The sequence below is a fragment of the Ylistrum balloti genome, unplaced genomic scaffold (genome assembly GCF_031769215.1).
Source record: "Ylistrum balloti isolate Yb309-2 unplaced genomic scaffold, AGI_CSIRO_Ybal_v1 Utg370078, whole genome shotgun sequence".
NCBI classification, from domain to species: Eukaryota; Metazoa; Mollusca; class Bivalvia; order Pectinida; family Pectinidae; genus Ylistrum; species Ylistrum balloti.
The window spans coordinates 1,032,155-1,052,012 of NW_026782116.1; the positions used below are offsets into that span (position 1 = coordinate 1,032,155).

The window sequence follows — 19,858 nt, forward strand, 5'->3', positions numbered from 1 at the left end:
TCCCTACGGGGGTTATGGGGTCTCTCTTTTTCGTTTATATCATATACAAATGAATGGGAATTAGTGGGAGATATGCATACTAAAGTTATGGTAATTATTACTGTAATGAAATGAGCAAATGTAATTCTTACATTCAAATGAGATTCTTGCATAAACAAAAGAAAATACGGACTGGTCAACAGAATTTTTTTTACTGAAAAATGAATGGGTCTCATTTAGACTACAGGAAGTATAGTATTAGTATACCAATATTAACATCACTACACCAGTCCAAAGATAGTTTTTGTTACGTATACATATTTATAAAAAAAAAAGTATCAGATAAATTTTTCATAAGGTTACACCTGTATCGTAACACCAGCCTCTACATAGAAAAAATAAATACATGCAATATAATATGTTTGATTAAAACGAAATATCATATTTGCATTATATTATTTAACAGATGAAAGGAAATATTCTGTAGTGAGTCACAGAGAATCATCAATCTGTTATTATCTATCATATTTACTGGTATTGAGTTGTGATGAGAGTCTTTGAAACAAACGCGTCCTTTATATGTAGACGAAACGGTCACTTTCCCCAAAACCATCCGAAAAAGCTGCAATAAAAATGTTAATAGCGATCAAATATGTTTTTTAAAACATCGTATCTCGGAACCATGGACTAATTGCATAATTTTAATACAGTGTATAGGACTTGTGGTATACTGAAGTTCTGTTGAAGTTCAAAATTTAATCAATTACATTACACTAACGTCATTTCTTATTTCTCTAGAAAAAGTTTCATGGTTGTAGTAAGGACTTAGTGTTAAGTGTCGTTAATAATTTGTTGTTGTAAAATCTGGTACTCTTCATAATGAAGTTTAGTTCATAATATGTAACCAAGTCAAGGCTAGGTTATGATGAACTATGTCAGGCCACGTTACATGATTAGATATAGGTTACCGGGGGAAAGTCATGCTACAGTATTGTACAAGATAATCAAAAGATTAGGAAAATGTATATATATACTAACACGAAAAAGAAACGCCGGGTACACTAAATATACTACAAATGATTTATTGCTTGGCCTAGAATAATGACAAGTTGATGTGTTGTTCGCGGTCACTAGGTACACGTGTTTAAAATCACACAATACCTGACCTCCGCGCTCCGTGCGAGGCAGGTGCTAAAATACAAGAATCCCGTGCAGGGGAAGGTAATTGAGTTCGCAAATGGAAATTTTCAGTCTATTTGATACTGTTCAAGTATTCGGATTGATTTTTCAAAGTTTGATTCGAATTAAGCAATTTACATCCATGCCACGATTGACGGTAATTTAACCGGCATAAGGTATTGCCGTGCCATGTGTGCAAGCACGGAACCTGATATTCCAGCAAGACAATGCCCGGCCCCATGTCGCTAGAGTTTGTCAGCAATTTCTTGCCAACAATAACGTAATCCCAATCGATTGGCCAGCATTCAGTCCAGATTTGTCTCCAATTGAGCATTTGTGGGACGAATTGGATAGGAGAGTTAGGAGACGTCCAAATGCCCCCACTAATCTGGTCCAGCTCACACGTGCCTTGCATGAAAAATGGAATAACATCCCCATTGCAAGGGTTAACACCCTGATGAATTCCATGCATAGAAGAATCAGGGCTGCGACAGCTGCCCATGGAGGACACACAAGATACTGAAATGTCCGGCCGTGTTGCGCAATACAAGTTGGGTCATCGCTAAAAGGGGGATATTTTTGGCATAATTAACATTGATAATCGATAGAACCTTCAACAAATGGTTCCAAACAGATGAAATTGTATACAAAAATGAATGAAATAATGTAACATTAAATTATATCATTTAAAAGAATCTTTTTAGGTTACACGGCGTTTCTTTTTCGTTTTAGTATATATATATATATATATATCATATATACAGAGTACTGAGTATGATGAAAGTGTGTGTTATACTGAGAAATATAGGCAGTAAAGGGCTATGTTATGGGTAGATAACTCAATCATACCGTCTAGGTTGTTCCTCGTCTACATCTGGATGGAAAGAATAAAAGAAGATAGTTAAATCATGTAAAAACTCGTTAATGTGACTCTAGTTGCTTTGTCTAACATTCGTAAACAATGTGTATGTTTGATAATAGTGTCTGGTTGTTGTATAGAATAAAATAGAATAAAACTATGCAGCTTCGGGAAATAAGGCCGTCATAGCCATGACATGTTTTATGAAACTATCTGTATAAAATGAAATCCACTAATGAATACTGCATCTCATTTTTTACTGTTAGATTAAACAGACTTACGACAAATATGGGTGTTACAACTTTTCATTTCCTGATTCAGACCAGCACATTCTTGTCCTCCATTTTTTGGACTTGGACTGTCGCACGCCCGATTCCTAATAACCGTTCCACCTATTGATCAAATACATCTTCATACAGAGCCTATAGCACGTAAATCCGTTAGGAATTAATACACAAGAGAGTTTGAATCGATATCTTCCAGACATCTATATTCAAAGTAAGAGGTCAAAACAATTTGAGAGACAAAATATCTCAGGGATTAAATAGAAGCCATGAAAATGACATTGACATAATTGTTAGTAGCAAAATAAAGTAGACAAATTAAAATTGGTAAAACTTGTTAACTCTTTGCTAATAGTTACAAGACAATGGGATAATTCACGATGCGGTTTTACTTGTAATTCTTAATTTGTAGTTTCTTTATTATTTTCCTCGTTTGTACAGACCTCCACACTCGGCGCTACATTCTGCCCATTCCGTCCACTCGCTATATCCACCATCCACTACTTCTCTTGTGGTGAAGGGCAGAGTTAGACCGGCACCCCAGTCCTAGGGATCATACAACATACATTGTGCATAGTGCATAGTATATGACGAAATATATCCATCAGCATCTTATTAAGATATTGGTCATATTGGTAAGCAACAATGTATGTTGTTTAATTCGAAATTGTTTGCATACATTGATAAATCCTTACCGCATCTGGTCCGTTATAATATACGTCAGTTTGGGTTTGTATACTGTTCATAACTGTCATCTACAAAAAAATGGAATATTAATTTTAAAATTAAAATTGTTTCGTCCGTATATTTGTTCCAGTGGATCTTGGTAAAGACATGTTAGTAAATGTAGCGATTGTAACTATGACTGTTATTGTTAATAGTCTCATTTGTAGATATATTCCTTCGCGATATGGGGAACGGTGTATCGAAATTCGTTAATATATATCTGGTAGTGTCTGTTATGTCACTTGGATTGACAAAGATTTACATTGAATTAGCATCTTTTTATACAGGAAATTAAAAAAATAAAATAAAACGATAGTACATACCATCATTTATTCAAACTCTGTTTGGGTTATCAGAATTATGGATGAGGTGGATAGTATGGTAGTGTAGACCTTACTTGTTCAGAGTCCAAAGTCGTTTCCTGAGGAGCAGGGGGTGTTGGTGTATCTCTCTGACTACAATCTGCGTCGGTTAGATTGCCTGCTGTGATACGTATACGTAATATGGGACATGTGTTGCTCGTACAGTCATAGTAATTTCTATCTGCTCGGTCCTCCAGAGTCCTCATCTTTACATACAACATCCTACAGTAACATTTTTATACTGCTGCTTGTATTCAATCTTATTTACATACGACACATCGGCTGTAGATTAAAAGAATCTATCACACAAGTGAGTAACACCTTTTCAAAACAGATTTAAAGTTAAATGCAATAAAGCCAAAAAGTGAATATCAAACTGCATGATGTGATTTCAAATTTTCAGTAAATGTGACCAATTTTTCAGTGCTTTGACGGAGATAAAAAATGATTATCTTGTTCTTGAAAATTTCTTCTTTGAAAATGAACGGAATACCTAGATTTATATACATACCCTGTGTTGCTGTTATAGTGGTATTTTGCCCCTACAGTGTCGTCGTCTATCTCCTGTATGCTATTCACTTTAATCCACGCTGTCGTGCCCCAAGCAACTTTAGGATACCATGACATCAGGATAAACTGTGCGTTGCGTGATAGGCAGAATCCAATGCGTATGGGATAATCTCTGCGTTGTTAAAATGTGATGTACAATCATGTTTATCAAAAGGAGATATTATGCAATAGTTGTCATTTTAACATCAACACTGCATTAAATGGGTTTTAACTTGTGTAGACAGACAATGCAGTAATGTAAATAAAATGTACTTAAATATAAATTTAATTTATTTCCAACAATTGCGAAACAAGCTTTCAGTTTAATCACTGTTGTTGGCCCGCATGGAAGCGTGTAGGGGGTTCTTACTGTGGGAGGAAACTGGAGTACCCAGGGAGAAGGGAGAACCAACATGGTCGGGCAGGCGACACCACACCTTTTCACGTCTTTCCGGAATCGAACTCCGGATGGCTAGGTGAAAGGCGAGTGTGTAACCACTGCGCCACCCGACCACTTCAATCTATCACTATAAGATCGGGATGTATTTCGTTTTAGAACTCAACCGCATGACTCATTAAAAAGAATATTAACTTTGTGCTTCCATAAGACATTTATATGACTTGAAGCGTAAGATATAATTTGAAAAAAATTATATGAAGTAATTGTCATATCCGACTATATTAAACTAAAGTATTCAAGAATTATCTTACGCCATGGAAATAGCATTGGAAACAATTTTGAATGCAGTAAAAAATATTAAAAAATTCAAAGAAACAAAAATTTAATTGTTTGTGTTCAGGTTTTAGATTCCTCAATCTTATTTGTCATTTTAGTGCTTACATTGTTATAATGGATCTGAATTTTTTATTTAAAAAAACAGATAGGGGAGTTCGATGCTTACCTTACCATTCCACGCATTACAATTTGATACTCTGACGGCGACCTTACAGACCAGTGAACAGAATAGCTATGTTTTCCATCAGCTATCATTGAGAAACTGTTAGTGAAAGCATTTGCACTTGATGAAAGATGTCTCGGGTGCTCTGGTATGTCGTCACGTGACACAAATGGCTTCAGCGAGTCATCCCCTGATGACCTGACTTGAAACTTCATCTGAACGATCAAAGTTGGGTTTTTTTCATTTCATTTCTATAATTTTAATAAAACGTAACGTCGTTATTTCAATCCATTGTTCTATTGATAATAAACGATAATCCAATTAACACTTCGTTTACTAAAACCCGTTTTTTCTCAGACTAAAGAGAAGGGCTAAGTTTAACTTGTGGTGGTTTACCTCTATATATCTGTTAGGACAAACAGCCAAGTTCCAAGAATCACGAAACCAGCAGTCAGTTGTAACCATATACGGTTCGTTCCTTACAACAGAACTGTCGGGGATCGATGTAACCGTTCCATCCATATCTACAAATTTCGAGGCCAAATCTCCATCCAAGTCGCCGAATCCATGTATGCTGCTGTTACCATCATAAACTCTGTTACCAGTGAGGATCTGGTGAAAAGAAACGATGTATATATTACCAATTCATACATAGATACTTGATTGAATGTACTTGATTGGATATGCACATAACTACACCCGATTTGAACTCATTGAAAATCACACCAACGTCTTGCTAATTCTATTGGTTGATACTCACTGAATCAGGGAATCCAAATTTGACGTTTTTGCTGCCACTGATTGGCGAAGTACTGACTTTATTGTTTCTCTTAAATCCCAGTGCACCTGCCTTTCTGTATTGGTCCGACGTGAAATTCCCAAAGAACGTATCAAATACGTAAGAAGGTCCAACATAGAACGCTACACCTTGGATAGGTACATTACTGTAAATTGAAAATCATGTTCGTTATAATGAAATGTTAACGCAAGTACAGGAAATGTGTAAAAAGAAAAAGCACGACGAGATGTTCCAGAAAGAGAAGAGCTCATTGAAAAAGAGAAAAGTCCAGTGCATCAGACATTTCACTTGTTTGTCCATATTCTTTTAGAATTGAACACGGATAAAATCCATTTGTTTTTCATTTACCAAAAGTCTTTCCAGAAATGTCACATGGGAAGTTTCCTTTTTTACATTATACCACACGTTTTCTCTAAGACCATTTTGTAATTGACACGGTTAGAACCCTTACGTTCTATATAAAATAAGATTATTCTCTTAGCGCTGTGGTAGAACATATCCTTTCATATTTATTAGAAAATGATTAAATAATCCATAATGAAACCATTGTATATATTGCTAAGTCATTATAAAGTATGAATAATTTTACTTACTAATCATATCTTCGCGGTACGGAACGTTGCAACATTCTCCGTCCTTCCATACCAAACCCCCAATCAGGGTCGCCAATATTATTCGTCTCTCCTAGAACTACCCCTTTTGAAAGAAATTGTTTTTGACTAAACGCCCTGAAAAAAAGCACATAAACCTACAATGACGTATTTAATGAAAGTAATGGATTTTGTTTAAACTAATTAACTTACAAAAACTTGGATTTTCGTAAAACACGCGAGTTGCTACCTTCACTAAATACAGGACATATGGTATCTGCATTAACTTAGATAACACGCACTTCTTTCATTTTGTAGGAAATACTACAGATCAGTGTGTGGGTAACTTTTTTTTTCATAATACATATATGAAACAATTAATGAGCATGCTTCCCGTATATCAAGGCCCAAAAGAAGAAACCATTTCTTTTCATAAATACCGGTACATCTAAACCGATCGTTAAAATAAATAGAATCAATTAAAGGTGTAGTTGCTTAATATGTAAATGCGTAAAGTTCATAGCTAATACTTAGCACGGGACATATTGTGGACTTTCAACGTGAGGGCATTAGATCAGTATGATTTGATTTAGACGTCACACCACGTGGATTATCAGGAATTTTTAATCTTATGAGCAAGAGTATCAGCTCTATTTTATCGTTTACGTTATCCATGAAAATATCATACGAAGTTCTAATTGAAAAAAAATGACCATACCCAACAAGGACAAGTGACGTGACACTCCCAGCAAGTCTGAGGATTGATTGAAAAGAAAACTTTACACAGAGAATCATAAAAGTTTAAAGGTAAAAGTAAATCAAATGAAATCCTCTGCAAAATGAAAGCAAAACTTGTTTCGATTATACTATTACAATAGGGAAAATAGGGAAAATTTAAAGGCAATACTGTTTCTTTCTTTGCTTTAATTTATCATCCAAAACAAATTGAATTTGTTCTTAATATCAGATCTGTTTCTGCCTGGTAATTTTTATCACTTACGATGATTTAAGTAAAGTAAGCCAGCCTCCTTTAATCCAGGCATTTCTGTCGTTCTGGTAGGCTGCACAAAAGGAAGCAGTGAATGTTCGATAAGGAGATGTTCAATTAATGAGCAGTAACAAAATGAAGGCATAAAAGATGAAATTTTGTTTTACTCAATGAAAAACGATGCAAGGAAAACGCTATCCCTGTACCAATGGTTTATTGAGAGTAAATAGTTTAACAGAAACCCTAACCTAACGAATCATACTTGAAGAATTGGGACCATGATAAATCAGTCGATTGATTATCGGTCTTAGAAACATCTGAGGAAAAGATGAGGTGTACGATTCAATTACTGCTAAAGGCAGTTTCTGTTTTTTCCATGAGATCGAGACCATCCTTTACCGATGTAGATGTGTCCTGCGAAAAGATTTTATCCCTTTCAGCATTTTCCTCGTATGTTTACCTTAAAATAAGTAATGACAATGCCAAAACGTCCATGGTAAGCAATTGACGGAGTTTTCGACAATATGCGTTAGGGAAGTGCTTGCTGTTTGAAGGTTCAAGAGAAGCAACTCTTCAACTTTTATGAAGAAAATAATATACATGCTGACACTGTTAAGTATACATATACAAATATTAAATAGATCATCAGTCCGCATTCGAAGTAAGTAGACTTTTGCTGATATTCATCTTTAGGAATGTAAAGGAATGGGATTTATTTACTGAAACATGCCTGTCAGCTGCTAAACAATTCAAAACTTTCATTGAAAATAAAAAATATCGATACATCAACAGAATCTTTATTCAAACTCAAATTCGATTTAACTATATAAACTGATACTGATAAAGTACAGGGAGAATAAGATCAAAACGAAATTGAAGTATTTTGAAGAGTTTTCAATTTTCAAACACAAATTATCTTACTATATCTAAGAAATTTTAACAGCATTAATACTTTAATCTCAGGAAAATGCAAACAAGTCAAATGAATATATCTGTTTTTTTCTGAGGGAAGTGATTCGATCTGAAAACGTTTATCTAAAACAAAAAACGCATTTACATACGCATATTACACATGTGTAAACCACACTTAGATATTAGCAACAATAAATGCTGAATGATTTGGAAAATTAACCCAATGTCGGATTAAAAATGTTTGTACAATCATATTAAAAAGGGAATGATCCATTCAGTGTATTGACTAACAGTGCCAAATGCACATGCCGAACTTTGCATCAGATTTGAATTCGCTATTTTTCAGAGCCTTTAATTATATCTTACCAGTCAGTCGCTCAAGAATGACATGTTTGTCCGGAGATGTTTTATCAAGTGGATCCTCCTTCGGTTGGTAAGTAGTTTCAATAATAATATCACCAGTAATTTCATCGAGAGCGTTATCAATGAAAAGTCCATCCTATATAATAAAAATTGAGTTGATAGAATACACATCCGAACCAAAGCTATTCTTCCTTCACGTCCATGGTACCTTCTTTGAAATATCAAAATGTTACAGGACAATGTTTGTCTATTTCAAATAAGGCGTTTGAACATATTAAGATCATGAAGTATTACATTCTTGTTTGTTATTCCTGTATCTTTTAATCATATTTCTTTCCAACGGCTTGGGTTTGCAGCAGGTTGTGTAATCATTACCTTGTTGGAATGTGCGATATTGTTGTAGAACTCCGTAATGGCAGTGTATTTAGCCTCTTCCCTTTGCATGAACCCTTTGGTGGCGGACAAACCCATTGGAAGATCCGGATAAAGATACCAATATCCCTTAGCCTAGGGTTATATAGAAAAAAAGCTGTAACAATTGCTCACAAAAACACATGTGTATGTGTGATCTTTCATAATGTGTGATCAGCATGATGAATGATAGATCTAATTTACTAGTAAAATGACGTTATACTAGCTACTGTTTTCACTCCATTCATAGACATTTAATACACCTTTGCTGATAATAATTGATCAACACTGTTTGATACCTGACTTCCGGCGGCGACATTGTTCCTCAATGTTGTAATGGGGTTCGTGATCCAGAAAGTGGTTGGTTCGCTGTTGGAGTATAAATGAAATGTTCCCTAACATACATGATGTTAAACTAGATTTTACTTATCATAATTTTTGTGATGATATTGAGGGTCTATGTAATATTGTAGTATTGTCATGGTAATCATCATGTTTGTCTGCACGTGTGCGGAGTATACGTGCTCGCAACAGTCATTATGGCACATAAGGTTACAGACAATAACGGCAAGATAGACAGTCACGAAAGAAGAGATAAAATCCCAAGTGTACAACAAGTGCAGTATATCAATTTTGGTCTCATTAATATCCACTTAAAAGGCGGCTCAGAAGAAGCCAACCCCAAACACAAATTTCCATCAATCATAACCAGTCATCTTACCGGAGAAATACAGCAGAGTACATTCTTTTTACCGCTCTTGCATGGCAAAATTCTTAAATTTGTTTTTGCTATATCTGTCTTAATTTGTATTTTTCAAATAAACGCATTTATTACCACCAATATGTCAACAAAATGTCCCATCAGAGTCTTAGAGAAAACGAAAGAACAATATACATATTTAAACACAACAGTTACAAACAAACTATGTTAACCAGATAAGTAGGAATGCCTTAATTCAAATAGATGCTCTCAACAATGAAAAATGATACAATATCCTTAACGTAAGCATATATACCTATCTGATGATATAAGTAATCCTTCTCTTGTACTGGCCCCGAGATTGCCATCAAACAACGTTCTCTTCTCCCCGCCATCTTCTAGGAAGTAGCAATGACCGAGAGATTCATAAGCCACGTTGTCCATCAACTAGAAATTTTAAAATGTGTAATATGCATTGTCCTTCACGAATCAAAATACAAATATCTATTACTTTATCGACACAACGCTGCTAACCAATTCTTAAATTGTGTCTGTCATCATCGGAATACATAGTTTTGGACCATCTTACAAAGTCACAACATACAAAATGTGAGCGTCAATGCTGAGGTGATGTCCAAGATCCTGTTTCTTGTATGAGGTAGTAAATTGCATTGTTTTCACATTTCTGTTCGGGGTTTAAAGTGCTAGCACATATAAGGCTAAGCGTTGTCAGAATAATTTGTTACATATTCAACAAATTTAACACTACTGAAGTGTAAACATTTCGGTTCAATTGTGAACATTTTCCGGCAAAAATCCTTCTAACACATTCCTTTAATCGTTTGTCATATAGTTAAATTATTGAATGGTTACATGGCGCAGAAGTGACACACCCGCCTTTCGTCTTCACGTCCGCGGTTCAGTTCCCTGAATGAACTTGAAAAAAGGGGTCATGTTCCCTAACACGTGGGGTTTTCCTGGGTACTACGGTTTCGTCCCGCAATCAGACCCAAAGCATGCTTCCATTCAGGATCAGCAATAGTAACAACTATCCCTCGGAATAACTTGTTTCACAGTTGTTGTAAAACAGATCCAAGTTTAAGATTAATTCAATATATCTTACCACGAGACCGTGAGTTCCATGGACTGTGACACACCTGCCGAAGGTGTGGTGGATTGAGTTGTTCCTAATGTAAGTTGGCTTAGAATACTCGGGGCTGTCAACGTCCTCACACATATGGAAGTGAATGGGATAGTGACCTGAATTGCATGTGTATATTTTTTAACTCAATGTATTTTTGTGGTATATTAAATGTAAAGGAATTACAAATACAAGTCTTATCCTAAATATTTTATAAATTTATATGTTTTCGTGGATTAAGAGTAACCACGATTTCAACAAACATAAAACACAAATGAAATCAATAACTTTACTGTAATGTTGATACGACTTCGATGGTAGTTAAGCTTGCAAGGAACAGGTCAAAATACGCTAGGTACCTTGGTCTGTCTGTTTGCCAAGGTGGTAGAACTCTGCCCCTTCAATGTGTACGTCAGCAAAACCTTTCAACATCTATAAAAAAAGGAATACATTAAGCGTGGTTAATCGCTGGAAACATTACAATTTGCCCGGTTCATTGCACTTTAGCAAATACTTTGATTATGATGATTGCATACAACAAAACAGTAAGCAATACGACATTTCGGTTGCTTTTACTATCTCCATGTTTTGGTTAAGCTTGCAAAATACAGAAATATTTTGATAAAATATACTTAATAAAGTCTACCTTCACATGTCCGCCAAATGTGTCGTAAGCGTAGTCGTTACAGTTACCGTTTACTGTAGGGCAAAAAGAATTCATGACGCCCTCTATAACAATATTTCGCGACAGTAGCGCCACCTCGCCTCTCATATCGACGTTATATTCCACTTCGCCGTAGTGCATGAATTGTGGAAGAACTGTAGATGAAAAGAGTGTGCCGATAGAATTTCACATAATTAACAATGTTACCATTTAACTATCCAAAAGGCTTATTAGATTATTAAAGCACAATATTGGAATTTTACAATGTATAAATCACATCTACAATTAAAATGGAAGAATTGTTTGACAACGTTTTGTCTTTGATTCATTTATTTCGACAGAGAATTCACCTATTTGATGGTATACACGTGTCATTTCTTGACCATTGTTGGGGGTGGGGGTCTCTGTATAAATCTTTCTCTTTTGTTCAATTTTGCCCCACTCCCTACGAATTTGAGTTTGAATTAAGATTTTGTTGATAAACTGGTATATATTTTGTTGTTTCTATTTGTATTATTTAGTAACATTTCATGTTTACTGTGTATGTGCCAGAAATTTGCCAATACGACAACTGTAAAGTGTAAAACGCAACGCAAGTTAATGTAATCGTAAGACTTACATGCCACCTTGACCTGTTTATTGGTGCAGTCCGTACATCTAACAACGATCGTTTCTTCAGCTTTTTCCATGTCGTAGTCAGTCGAAGTCAGCAACAAGTGGTCACCTGTGGATGCAATTATGAAATTATGATCCCAACATTACTTTTTCGTGTTAATTACGTAAAACTTGTACAAAAGGTATACAAGTGAATAATTTCACCGGAAAATGTGAATAGATAGCTGTCAAATGTGCATCTTAAAATAAACTCCGTGTAATTATATTGCGAAAAATACTAGAAACCAGTTGTTTAGATCTTAATGATTGATCATTTCTGAAACTTGTACCTTCTTGCCATGAGCTGACATCATCAACCACGTCCAGAACAAGAACGCTGTTTGCTTTCTTCACGACTTTAAACTCAACCCTGTGGTTTTGCCATACAGTTATACTTTTTGATGTGGTTTTGCTTATTGCTATCATCTTCAGGTCGTTTACATCCACACTAGCCATTGCTGTTTGATAGTAGTGTTGCACAGGGCTCAATGTCTCCATTGTTTTAGTTGGATCACCTTCAATGGATAGTGAAAATATTTGAAATTATGTGAATATACTTCGGATATTTTTACTTTTTTTAATTTGGATATTTTTAATTTTTTGTTACACATCAGCTACATATATTGTTTGTATTTTTCCTATTGTCATGTTGCTTTTTATTATCGATGACTTGTTACAGCTTGATATCTTGCTTTGTTTTGTCAAATTACTTTTATTTATTTAAATCATTAAATTTGGGTGATCGGGGTCACCGTGATCAGACATGAAGTGGTACGAGTCACATGGTCAACAAGTAGGTTGTCCCGGGATAATCCGGGTTCTTTTCACAGCAAGGTCTCTCTAGTGGTTCTATCCGGGTCAAAAAGAGAGATCAATATAAGGTTGTTTTGCAATTGTAAAATATAGAAAGCTTACGTGATATATATATCCGATTGAGCATAACCCAATGTCGAGATTTTAACTTGAATCATCAACATCAGAGTAAGATAACGGTATATAAATCAGAAAACCAAGCCTAACATTAATCAACAACTTTTGGGGGTACTTACAGTATGTAGAATGATATATACGTACAAGCCTAACCTCAGTCAACAACTTTTGGGGTACTTACAGTATGTAGAATGATATATATGTACAAGCCTAACCTTAATCAACAACTTTTGGGGGTACTTACAGTATGTAGAATAATATATACGTACAAGCCTAACCTCAATCAACAACTTTTGGGGTACTTACAGTATGTAGAATGATATATATGTACAAGCCTAACCTTAATCAACAACTTTTGGGGTACTTACAGTATGTAGAATGATATATACGTACAAGCCTAACCTCAATCAACAACTTTTGGGGTACTTACAGTATGTAGAATGATATATATGTACAAGCCTAACCTTAATCAACAACTTTTGGGGGTACTTACAGTATGTAGAATAATATATACGTACAAGCCTAACCTTAATCAACAACTTTTGGGGGTACTTACAGTATGTAGAATGATATATACGTACAAGCCTAACCTTAATCAACAACTTTTGGGGGTACTTACAGTATGTAGAATGATATATACGTACAAGCCTAACCTTAATCAACAACTTTTGGGGGTACTTACAGTATGTAGAATGATATATACAGTATGTAGAATAATATATACGTACAAGCCTAACCTTAATCAACAACTTTTGGGGGTACTTACAGTATGTAGAATGATATATACGTACAAGCCTAACCTTAATCAACAACTTTTGGGGGTACTTACAGTATGTAGAATAATATATACGTACAAGCCTAACCTTAATCAACAACTTTTGGGGGTACTTACAGTATGTAGAATGATATATACGTACAAGCCTAACCTTAATCAACAACTTTGGGGGGTACTTACAGTATGTAGAATGATATATACGTACAAGCCTAACCTTAATCAACAACTTTTGGGGGTACTTACAGTATGTAGAATAATATATACGTACAAGCCTAACCTTAATCAACAACTTTTGGGGTACTTACAGTATGTATAATAATATATACGTACAAGCCTAACCTCAATCAACAACTTTTGGGGTACTTACAGTATGTAGAATGATATATATGTACAAGCCTAACCTTAATCAACAACTTTTGGGGGTACTTACAGTATGTATAATAATATATACGTACAAGTCAGTGGCGTAGCAAAACATTTTTAAGAGCGTATGCTTTCAAGAGAGGATCCAAGGGCGAAGCCCCGGTTAAGGGGGTCTAGGGGCGCAGTAAGGTTAAAAATGTAGGGCAAATATATCTCAATGGAATTCGAGTGTATGTTTAAGCATACAATCATACATTATTGCTACGCCTCTGCAAGTACATGGTAATGTATTTGAAAGCGCTTGGCTATTCTTCATAAATACTGTAATATACCTTTTACAGTTGCAAGGGCGTAAGCGTCGAATCTTCCGATACGTCTGATTTGTCCTTGACCTTGCGAAATACCAGCTATGGCCTCAATGGCATTAAAAACGGGGGAGAAATCAACCTGGATTTGGTCCGATACCATAGTGTACTGAGCACCCATAAGGACAACTTTGCCATTGGGGATACCTGCAATGTATACAAAGAAATAAGGTGTGAAAGAAAAATAATGATATGTGTAGAGCACTTTTTGTGATCTCGAAATCTTAACGTGGTAAATATGGAAGTTTGCCAAATCGTTTCTGTTAATTCCATATCAAGATTATTCAATAAGTATTTGTATTATGCAACGTATTGTTTTCACTGTGAAATATATTTAATATTATCACGGTGTAGTTTCTGCGTTGTTACACACTTAATCTAAGTTTAGGCACTGCCCTACTTTTAAACTCCTAGTAATGTTATTATCTGATGCCCTGGGCAAGTTTAATATCCACATCATAGATCACACATTTCATATAATTTACAGTATCAGTTAATCTGTTAAATAAAAAACCATCATCTCAGTTACATATATTAATCTGTCTTGGGTAGAATATGACACTTATTTTTATACCTTCGGAATATTTTGTTCTTAGCAGCTGTGTGAAGATAATAAAACTCTTTGCTATATTGCAACTATTCAAAACAACGAAATTGGTAAAGTTCCTCTAGGTACGTATTTCATATCAAGGAAATTATTTCGCCACAAAGTTTACTATCGTAAAATGTCAATAACTATTGACGATGATTTGTTATAAAACATTCTGGGTATAATGTTCACATTTCATAGATATTTACACTCCAGAGTAGTGGAGGAATCAGAAAACGCTTTCCCTTCCGAAACACCTTGTATTATTCTTCTTATACTTTTTTTCAAGAATCTCCGTGGAATTTTTTATTTTGATCATATTTTTCTCTTGTTTTATTGAATTTGGGTTTGGATTATGAATATGTTGATAATTTCTCGATGTTTTAGTGCAAACAAACAGTTACAAACTAAATATCTGCACATAAACAAATTCTAAGAGACTTGCGTAGTGACCTTATGTAGTAAATAAGCCTTAACCTCTGATGTGAATTAATAATATATTATAGACTGAAATTTAATGTGTCTATTCTACTTTCATTCATTATACTTAAAGTTTGATGACTATTTCATGCAACTCACCCGACAGATGGGAGACAATATCGTTAATAGATTCAGTCGCCTCTGTGCTTGATATTCCACTAGTTGGGTATATTTTGAAGCTGTAGAGTCCACCATCAGAGTTAAATGTGTAAATACCCAATCCCTCTTTTTGCTGTCCTGTTGGCTTTGAATACAGAAAGTTTACATATATTACTATAAGAATATGTAAACATGGACATACACGATGTAATGAAATATGTTTAAGTTACACACAATAACGAAGCATTTGTCTTAACATATCTGTGAATTCGCCTTTCAATTTTTGTAAAAGCTAATAGATGGATTATAGCTTATAAGAGATATTTTTATCAGATGTCCTTAATAACATATATGAAAATTCTCATTTTCGTTAAAGCTTAATTATATATTTTATTTACACGGTCAGCAGTAGAGGAAAAGACCAGTCCATTGGTCTTCTGTAGCCGAGGAACCGTACGAGTTAACTTAGTCCACGCGAGCTTCTTTTTCCCGTGGATTTCCAGTGTTCCTCCATTGTCCACTCCGACAAACTTCTCACCGAAATTGGGTATCGAATATTCTTGACGATCACCTTTAACAGATTTCATCTTAATTAATCATTTAGCGACATAGTATACTACCTTCTTTTCTCACATAATCCCAGTCATACGTTCTAAATTATATGCATTTCTCCATTATTCTTCTAATTCTAATGAAAGATATTTACAGAGAACAATGTAAATTTTTACCATAATGATAAGATTTACACCATACACTTGTATATGGTATGAGCATAAACACATTTATCTAAAGATGGAAAGATATAATGATATAAGCGTCTGAAGCAATATCATTGCTGCAATTTTTGAAGGGGTTCTGGTTGTTTTCAGAATATGATAAAATCGCCAAATCAAGATACATTGAAAACAAACTTTATGTAGACAGCCATTGTCCGTTACCTAAATTTTACGAAACACACAGCCATTTTGCTTCAAACTTTTGTTAAAATAACCAATTTGAACTATCGGAAAAAACATCTTTACAGTAGTACAATATCAAATACATGTGATCAAGTTTTTAGGCGTATTCTAACTATATCTATCTACATACCAGTCAATGAAATCCGAGCGTTTGCCTCAAATGGGCATGTCTCAGAACCAATGTGGAGCGCCCCTTTTACATGGATGAAGTTTGTAATCAAATGGAAATCTCCCTCCGGACTCCACACAAGTTTGGCGTTTTTTTCTATCGTTAATCCGAACAAAGCGAGAGGTGACACGTCCAAGAGAATATGGTCAGCTATACTGACGTTAGCTCCAGCTTCTGGAAGCTTGAAAAGATCACGAAATAAAATATCATTATTACAGTCAGTACCGCTGTCCTGTGTTTCACCAGAAGTGATCATTCACAACAATATAAGGCTAAGTTAATGTTGTTTAAAAAGAACACCAACTTTTAAGCAGAACCGTTATTATATATAAAAACAAAAGAATGTCAACAAGAAGGAGAATAAGACCATATGTTCCAATAGATATAAACAGAACTGAAATAAAACCATGTTATCCCAAGGAGATAACCTGAACGGTAGTGAGATTAAGTACCAGAGGAAATAACCAGAGGGGGAATGAGGCCATGTGTTCTGGGCGGATAGATAAAATCACACAACGATTATTTCCAGGTTAGATCATGATGAGGTCCAAAATAATTTGCTATAATATTCATCAAATTTTTCGAAAATAACGAAAATTCCAACATGTTAACAAAGTCATAATTAAGAATTACACGGACACTCCTGAATAAGTACAAAGAGAATAAAACCAGGAGTTCCGGAGGAGTAAGTGTCTCCAAGTAATTACCCAATGAGAACAAGCTAAACAACAACGGAATTACTACGTTTACTTGCTCATTCTGTCAGTGTTAAATATTAATTTAAATATTTAAATGTCTGTTTACCTTATTGTTAGGCCAAGTAGCTGCATCACTCCATCGTAATAGAGTTACGTCATCGTGGGGACACATGGTTGCTGATGTCACAAAACATAATACGGAAAGTGTCAGGTACACTTGTCTTAGCAGTAAAGGCGTCATGATTTCGACAGGTACAGGACCCAGCGCTGAAAAATTACATCATATTTACATAATGTCATATCCCTCCTTTTATTTCCTACACTTCACGTTGACACGCCATTACTCAGGAAATATAGCGAAACATGTTTATCAGTGGCATCCAAAACATAAAATATCGTGAAATGTTGACATTCTGAATAACTTCTTCATGGCGAGTTATATGCGTTGCATTAAAGGTGTTCCCCAAGGATCACAGCTGATATAACAGAAATATCTAACAACTAAATGTGATTTTTTTTTCCAATGTAACAATTGATTCAATAATAAGACAGAATAAAACGAGTCCATACGCAGACGGTCACAATAGCTTCAGGAAATATTTAGATGTATTTTCGCTTATACTTATTAAAACATTTTTTCAATGAAAAATGAAGTTTATATATTATGAGAAATAAGACGTTCATCACGACAGCTGAAATTTTCCCTTTCTTCTTCTGATTTTAAAACATTAGATATTTATATCAATCATATTTAGCTGATTAAATTTAGATGTGTAACATCCATATATTAAGACTAAAAATTAAGAGACTGAAAAAAAAGTTTCGTTAATGACTGGCTAGGGAGTTTATAAGAAGTCTATTTTTGTGAATATGACAATGTAAATTGGTAATATACTTACCTGCCTACCAATAGCTGGTTCTAGACTGGACTGGACTCCAGTTGAACGGTCAATAACAGTTACATACTATGTGTGTTATCGAGTTGCCTGATTTAACAATCAAAACGAAATCTAACGTGCCCATAGTATTTCCCTACCGTTACAGTGATTGGACACTTTTAACGCTTGGGTGCGATTGTACTAGGTTCGCTGGTCACTTGACCATAAAATTTTGTCGCGGCGCCAAATATCGTGGTCAGACGATCAAATCTACATTTTTTTCAATTTGATTCTTTTATTTTTATTATAGTAGCATTTATGATTTTGTCTCTTTTAAAATCCTATATTATAAATGATGCCAGAGAAAACAGTGTATACCGTTGGAGATATGTAAAATATACTTATCTATATTCATAGATATTGATAACTTAGCTTTTCACATGTTTTACTTTTTAGAATTTTACAACATGTTAGGAAAAAGAAATAACAGGCTATGCATTATCTATAAGTGAAGCTAAACGAGACCTTCATTTTAATTATTCTTAAAAGTCAGTTTTGTAATTGAATTAGTTACACAATTACTCAGTGTACAAAATATGAAATAGTTACATTTGGGTTTTTTTTTTTTTTTTTTTTCTTAGAATGTAATCAATCATGAAAGATTAGAAACTCTTATATTAATGGGCGCTATACTTTAACAATGTAAATATAATGACCGTGAAATACTTTTTCACGTCTTCATACCTTTGTGTGGAATTTATCATAGTAAAATGTCTGACATACATGTTGCCCAAGGAGATGAAATAGTCTGAACTTAATTCAACCCTGAGTGTTGACCGGTGAGCAACATTTTAGCACTTATACAAAGATTGGTATAGGGTCTACGGTGTCCAAAACATGTGATGATCATTCTGAAACCACGAGACGTGAGTAATGGAAGCGATCTGCTTGATTTAACTATCAAATTAAGATCCTTGGTCTGGTTGTTTATATAAGATATGTTGCGGTGAAAAGAATGTCAGAAATTAGTAGTCAGTGAAACATTCACTTTGCCCCTATAATTAATCTATATAAAAAGGACAATGTTGGTTTCATCAGAGACATATATAACGTCTCTGGTTTCATCAGTTTTTTGGTTGTTATTTATTTTTTGTTTTTTTTTTATTCCGAAGTGGTTGTTTGTGTTGCAGCTTTGTTGTTTTTAATTTAGGTGATCTGCTTTCCTTCGTGAAACCTGTTTGTAAAATCTTAAAGTTATAAAAGAAATTGACTTTCGTTTCAAATGATTTCTTCTTCGTGCATGTAAGGTGTGTGTGAGGGCGTGTGTGTGTTAAGTGTATAAAACCTCAAAACAAAATAAGCTCTTTTCGGTCAATTATACGTCGTGGGATATAATTCCGTCCACTCTTCTGTCTTTCTTCAAACATTGAATTAAAACGATTGGGTACAGCTTGCATTTATAAGCCTTCTCTAATCATACCCTATCATTACATT

At 34.6% G+C, this 19,858-nt stretch overlaps 1 protein-coding gene across 1 annotated transcript; it reads right to left on the reverse strand.

Annotated features, from left to right (window-relative positions):
* Positions 1-1,997: 1,997 nt before the first annotated feature.
* Positions 1,998-17,727, reverse strand: LOC132549831 (cell surface hyaluronidase-like). Its single transcript, XM_060213805.1, has 26 exons — positions 17,593-17,727; positions 16,750-16,969; positions 16,059-16,231; positions 15,661-15,805; positions 14,460-14,639; positions 12,350-12,574; positions 12,025-12,129; positions 11,388-11,560; positions 11,101-11,173; positions 10,724-10,860; positions 9,917-10,047; positions 9,200-9,269; positions 8,865-8,996; positions 8,493-8,625; positions 7,227-7,287; positions 6,945-6,980; positions 6,230-6,364; positions 5,598-5,781; positions 5,234-5,449; positions 4,841-5,052; positions 3,901-4,071; positions 3,425-3,611; positions 2,997-3,056; positions 2,745-2,847; positions 2,299-2,409; positions 1,998-2,032 (listed from the first exon to the last, which is right to left on the reverse strand). Exons 1-26 carry the CDS (start codon positions 17,725-17,727, stop codon positions 1,998-2,000), a joined length of 3,543 nt encoding a protein of 1,180 aa, XP_060069788.1.
* Positions 17,728-19,858: the final 2,131 nt, after the last annotated feature.

Coding starts and splice junctions, on each gene's coding strand:
- LOC132549831 (XM_060213805.1), bottom strand. CDS start 17,727: ATGACGCCTTTACTGCTAAGACAAGTGTACCTGACACTTTCCGTATTA. Junction 14,640..15,660: donor TATTGTCTCCCATCTGTCGG/GTGAGTTGCATG, acceptor TATACATTGCAG/GTATCCCCAATGGCAAAGTT. Junction 11,561..12,024: donor TAAACAGGTCAAGGTGGCAT/GTAAGTCTTACG, acceptor TTTCATCTACAG/TTCTTCCACAATTCATGCAC.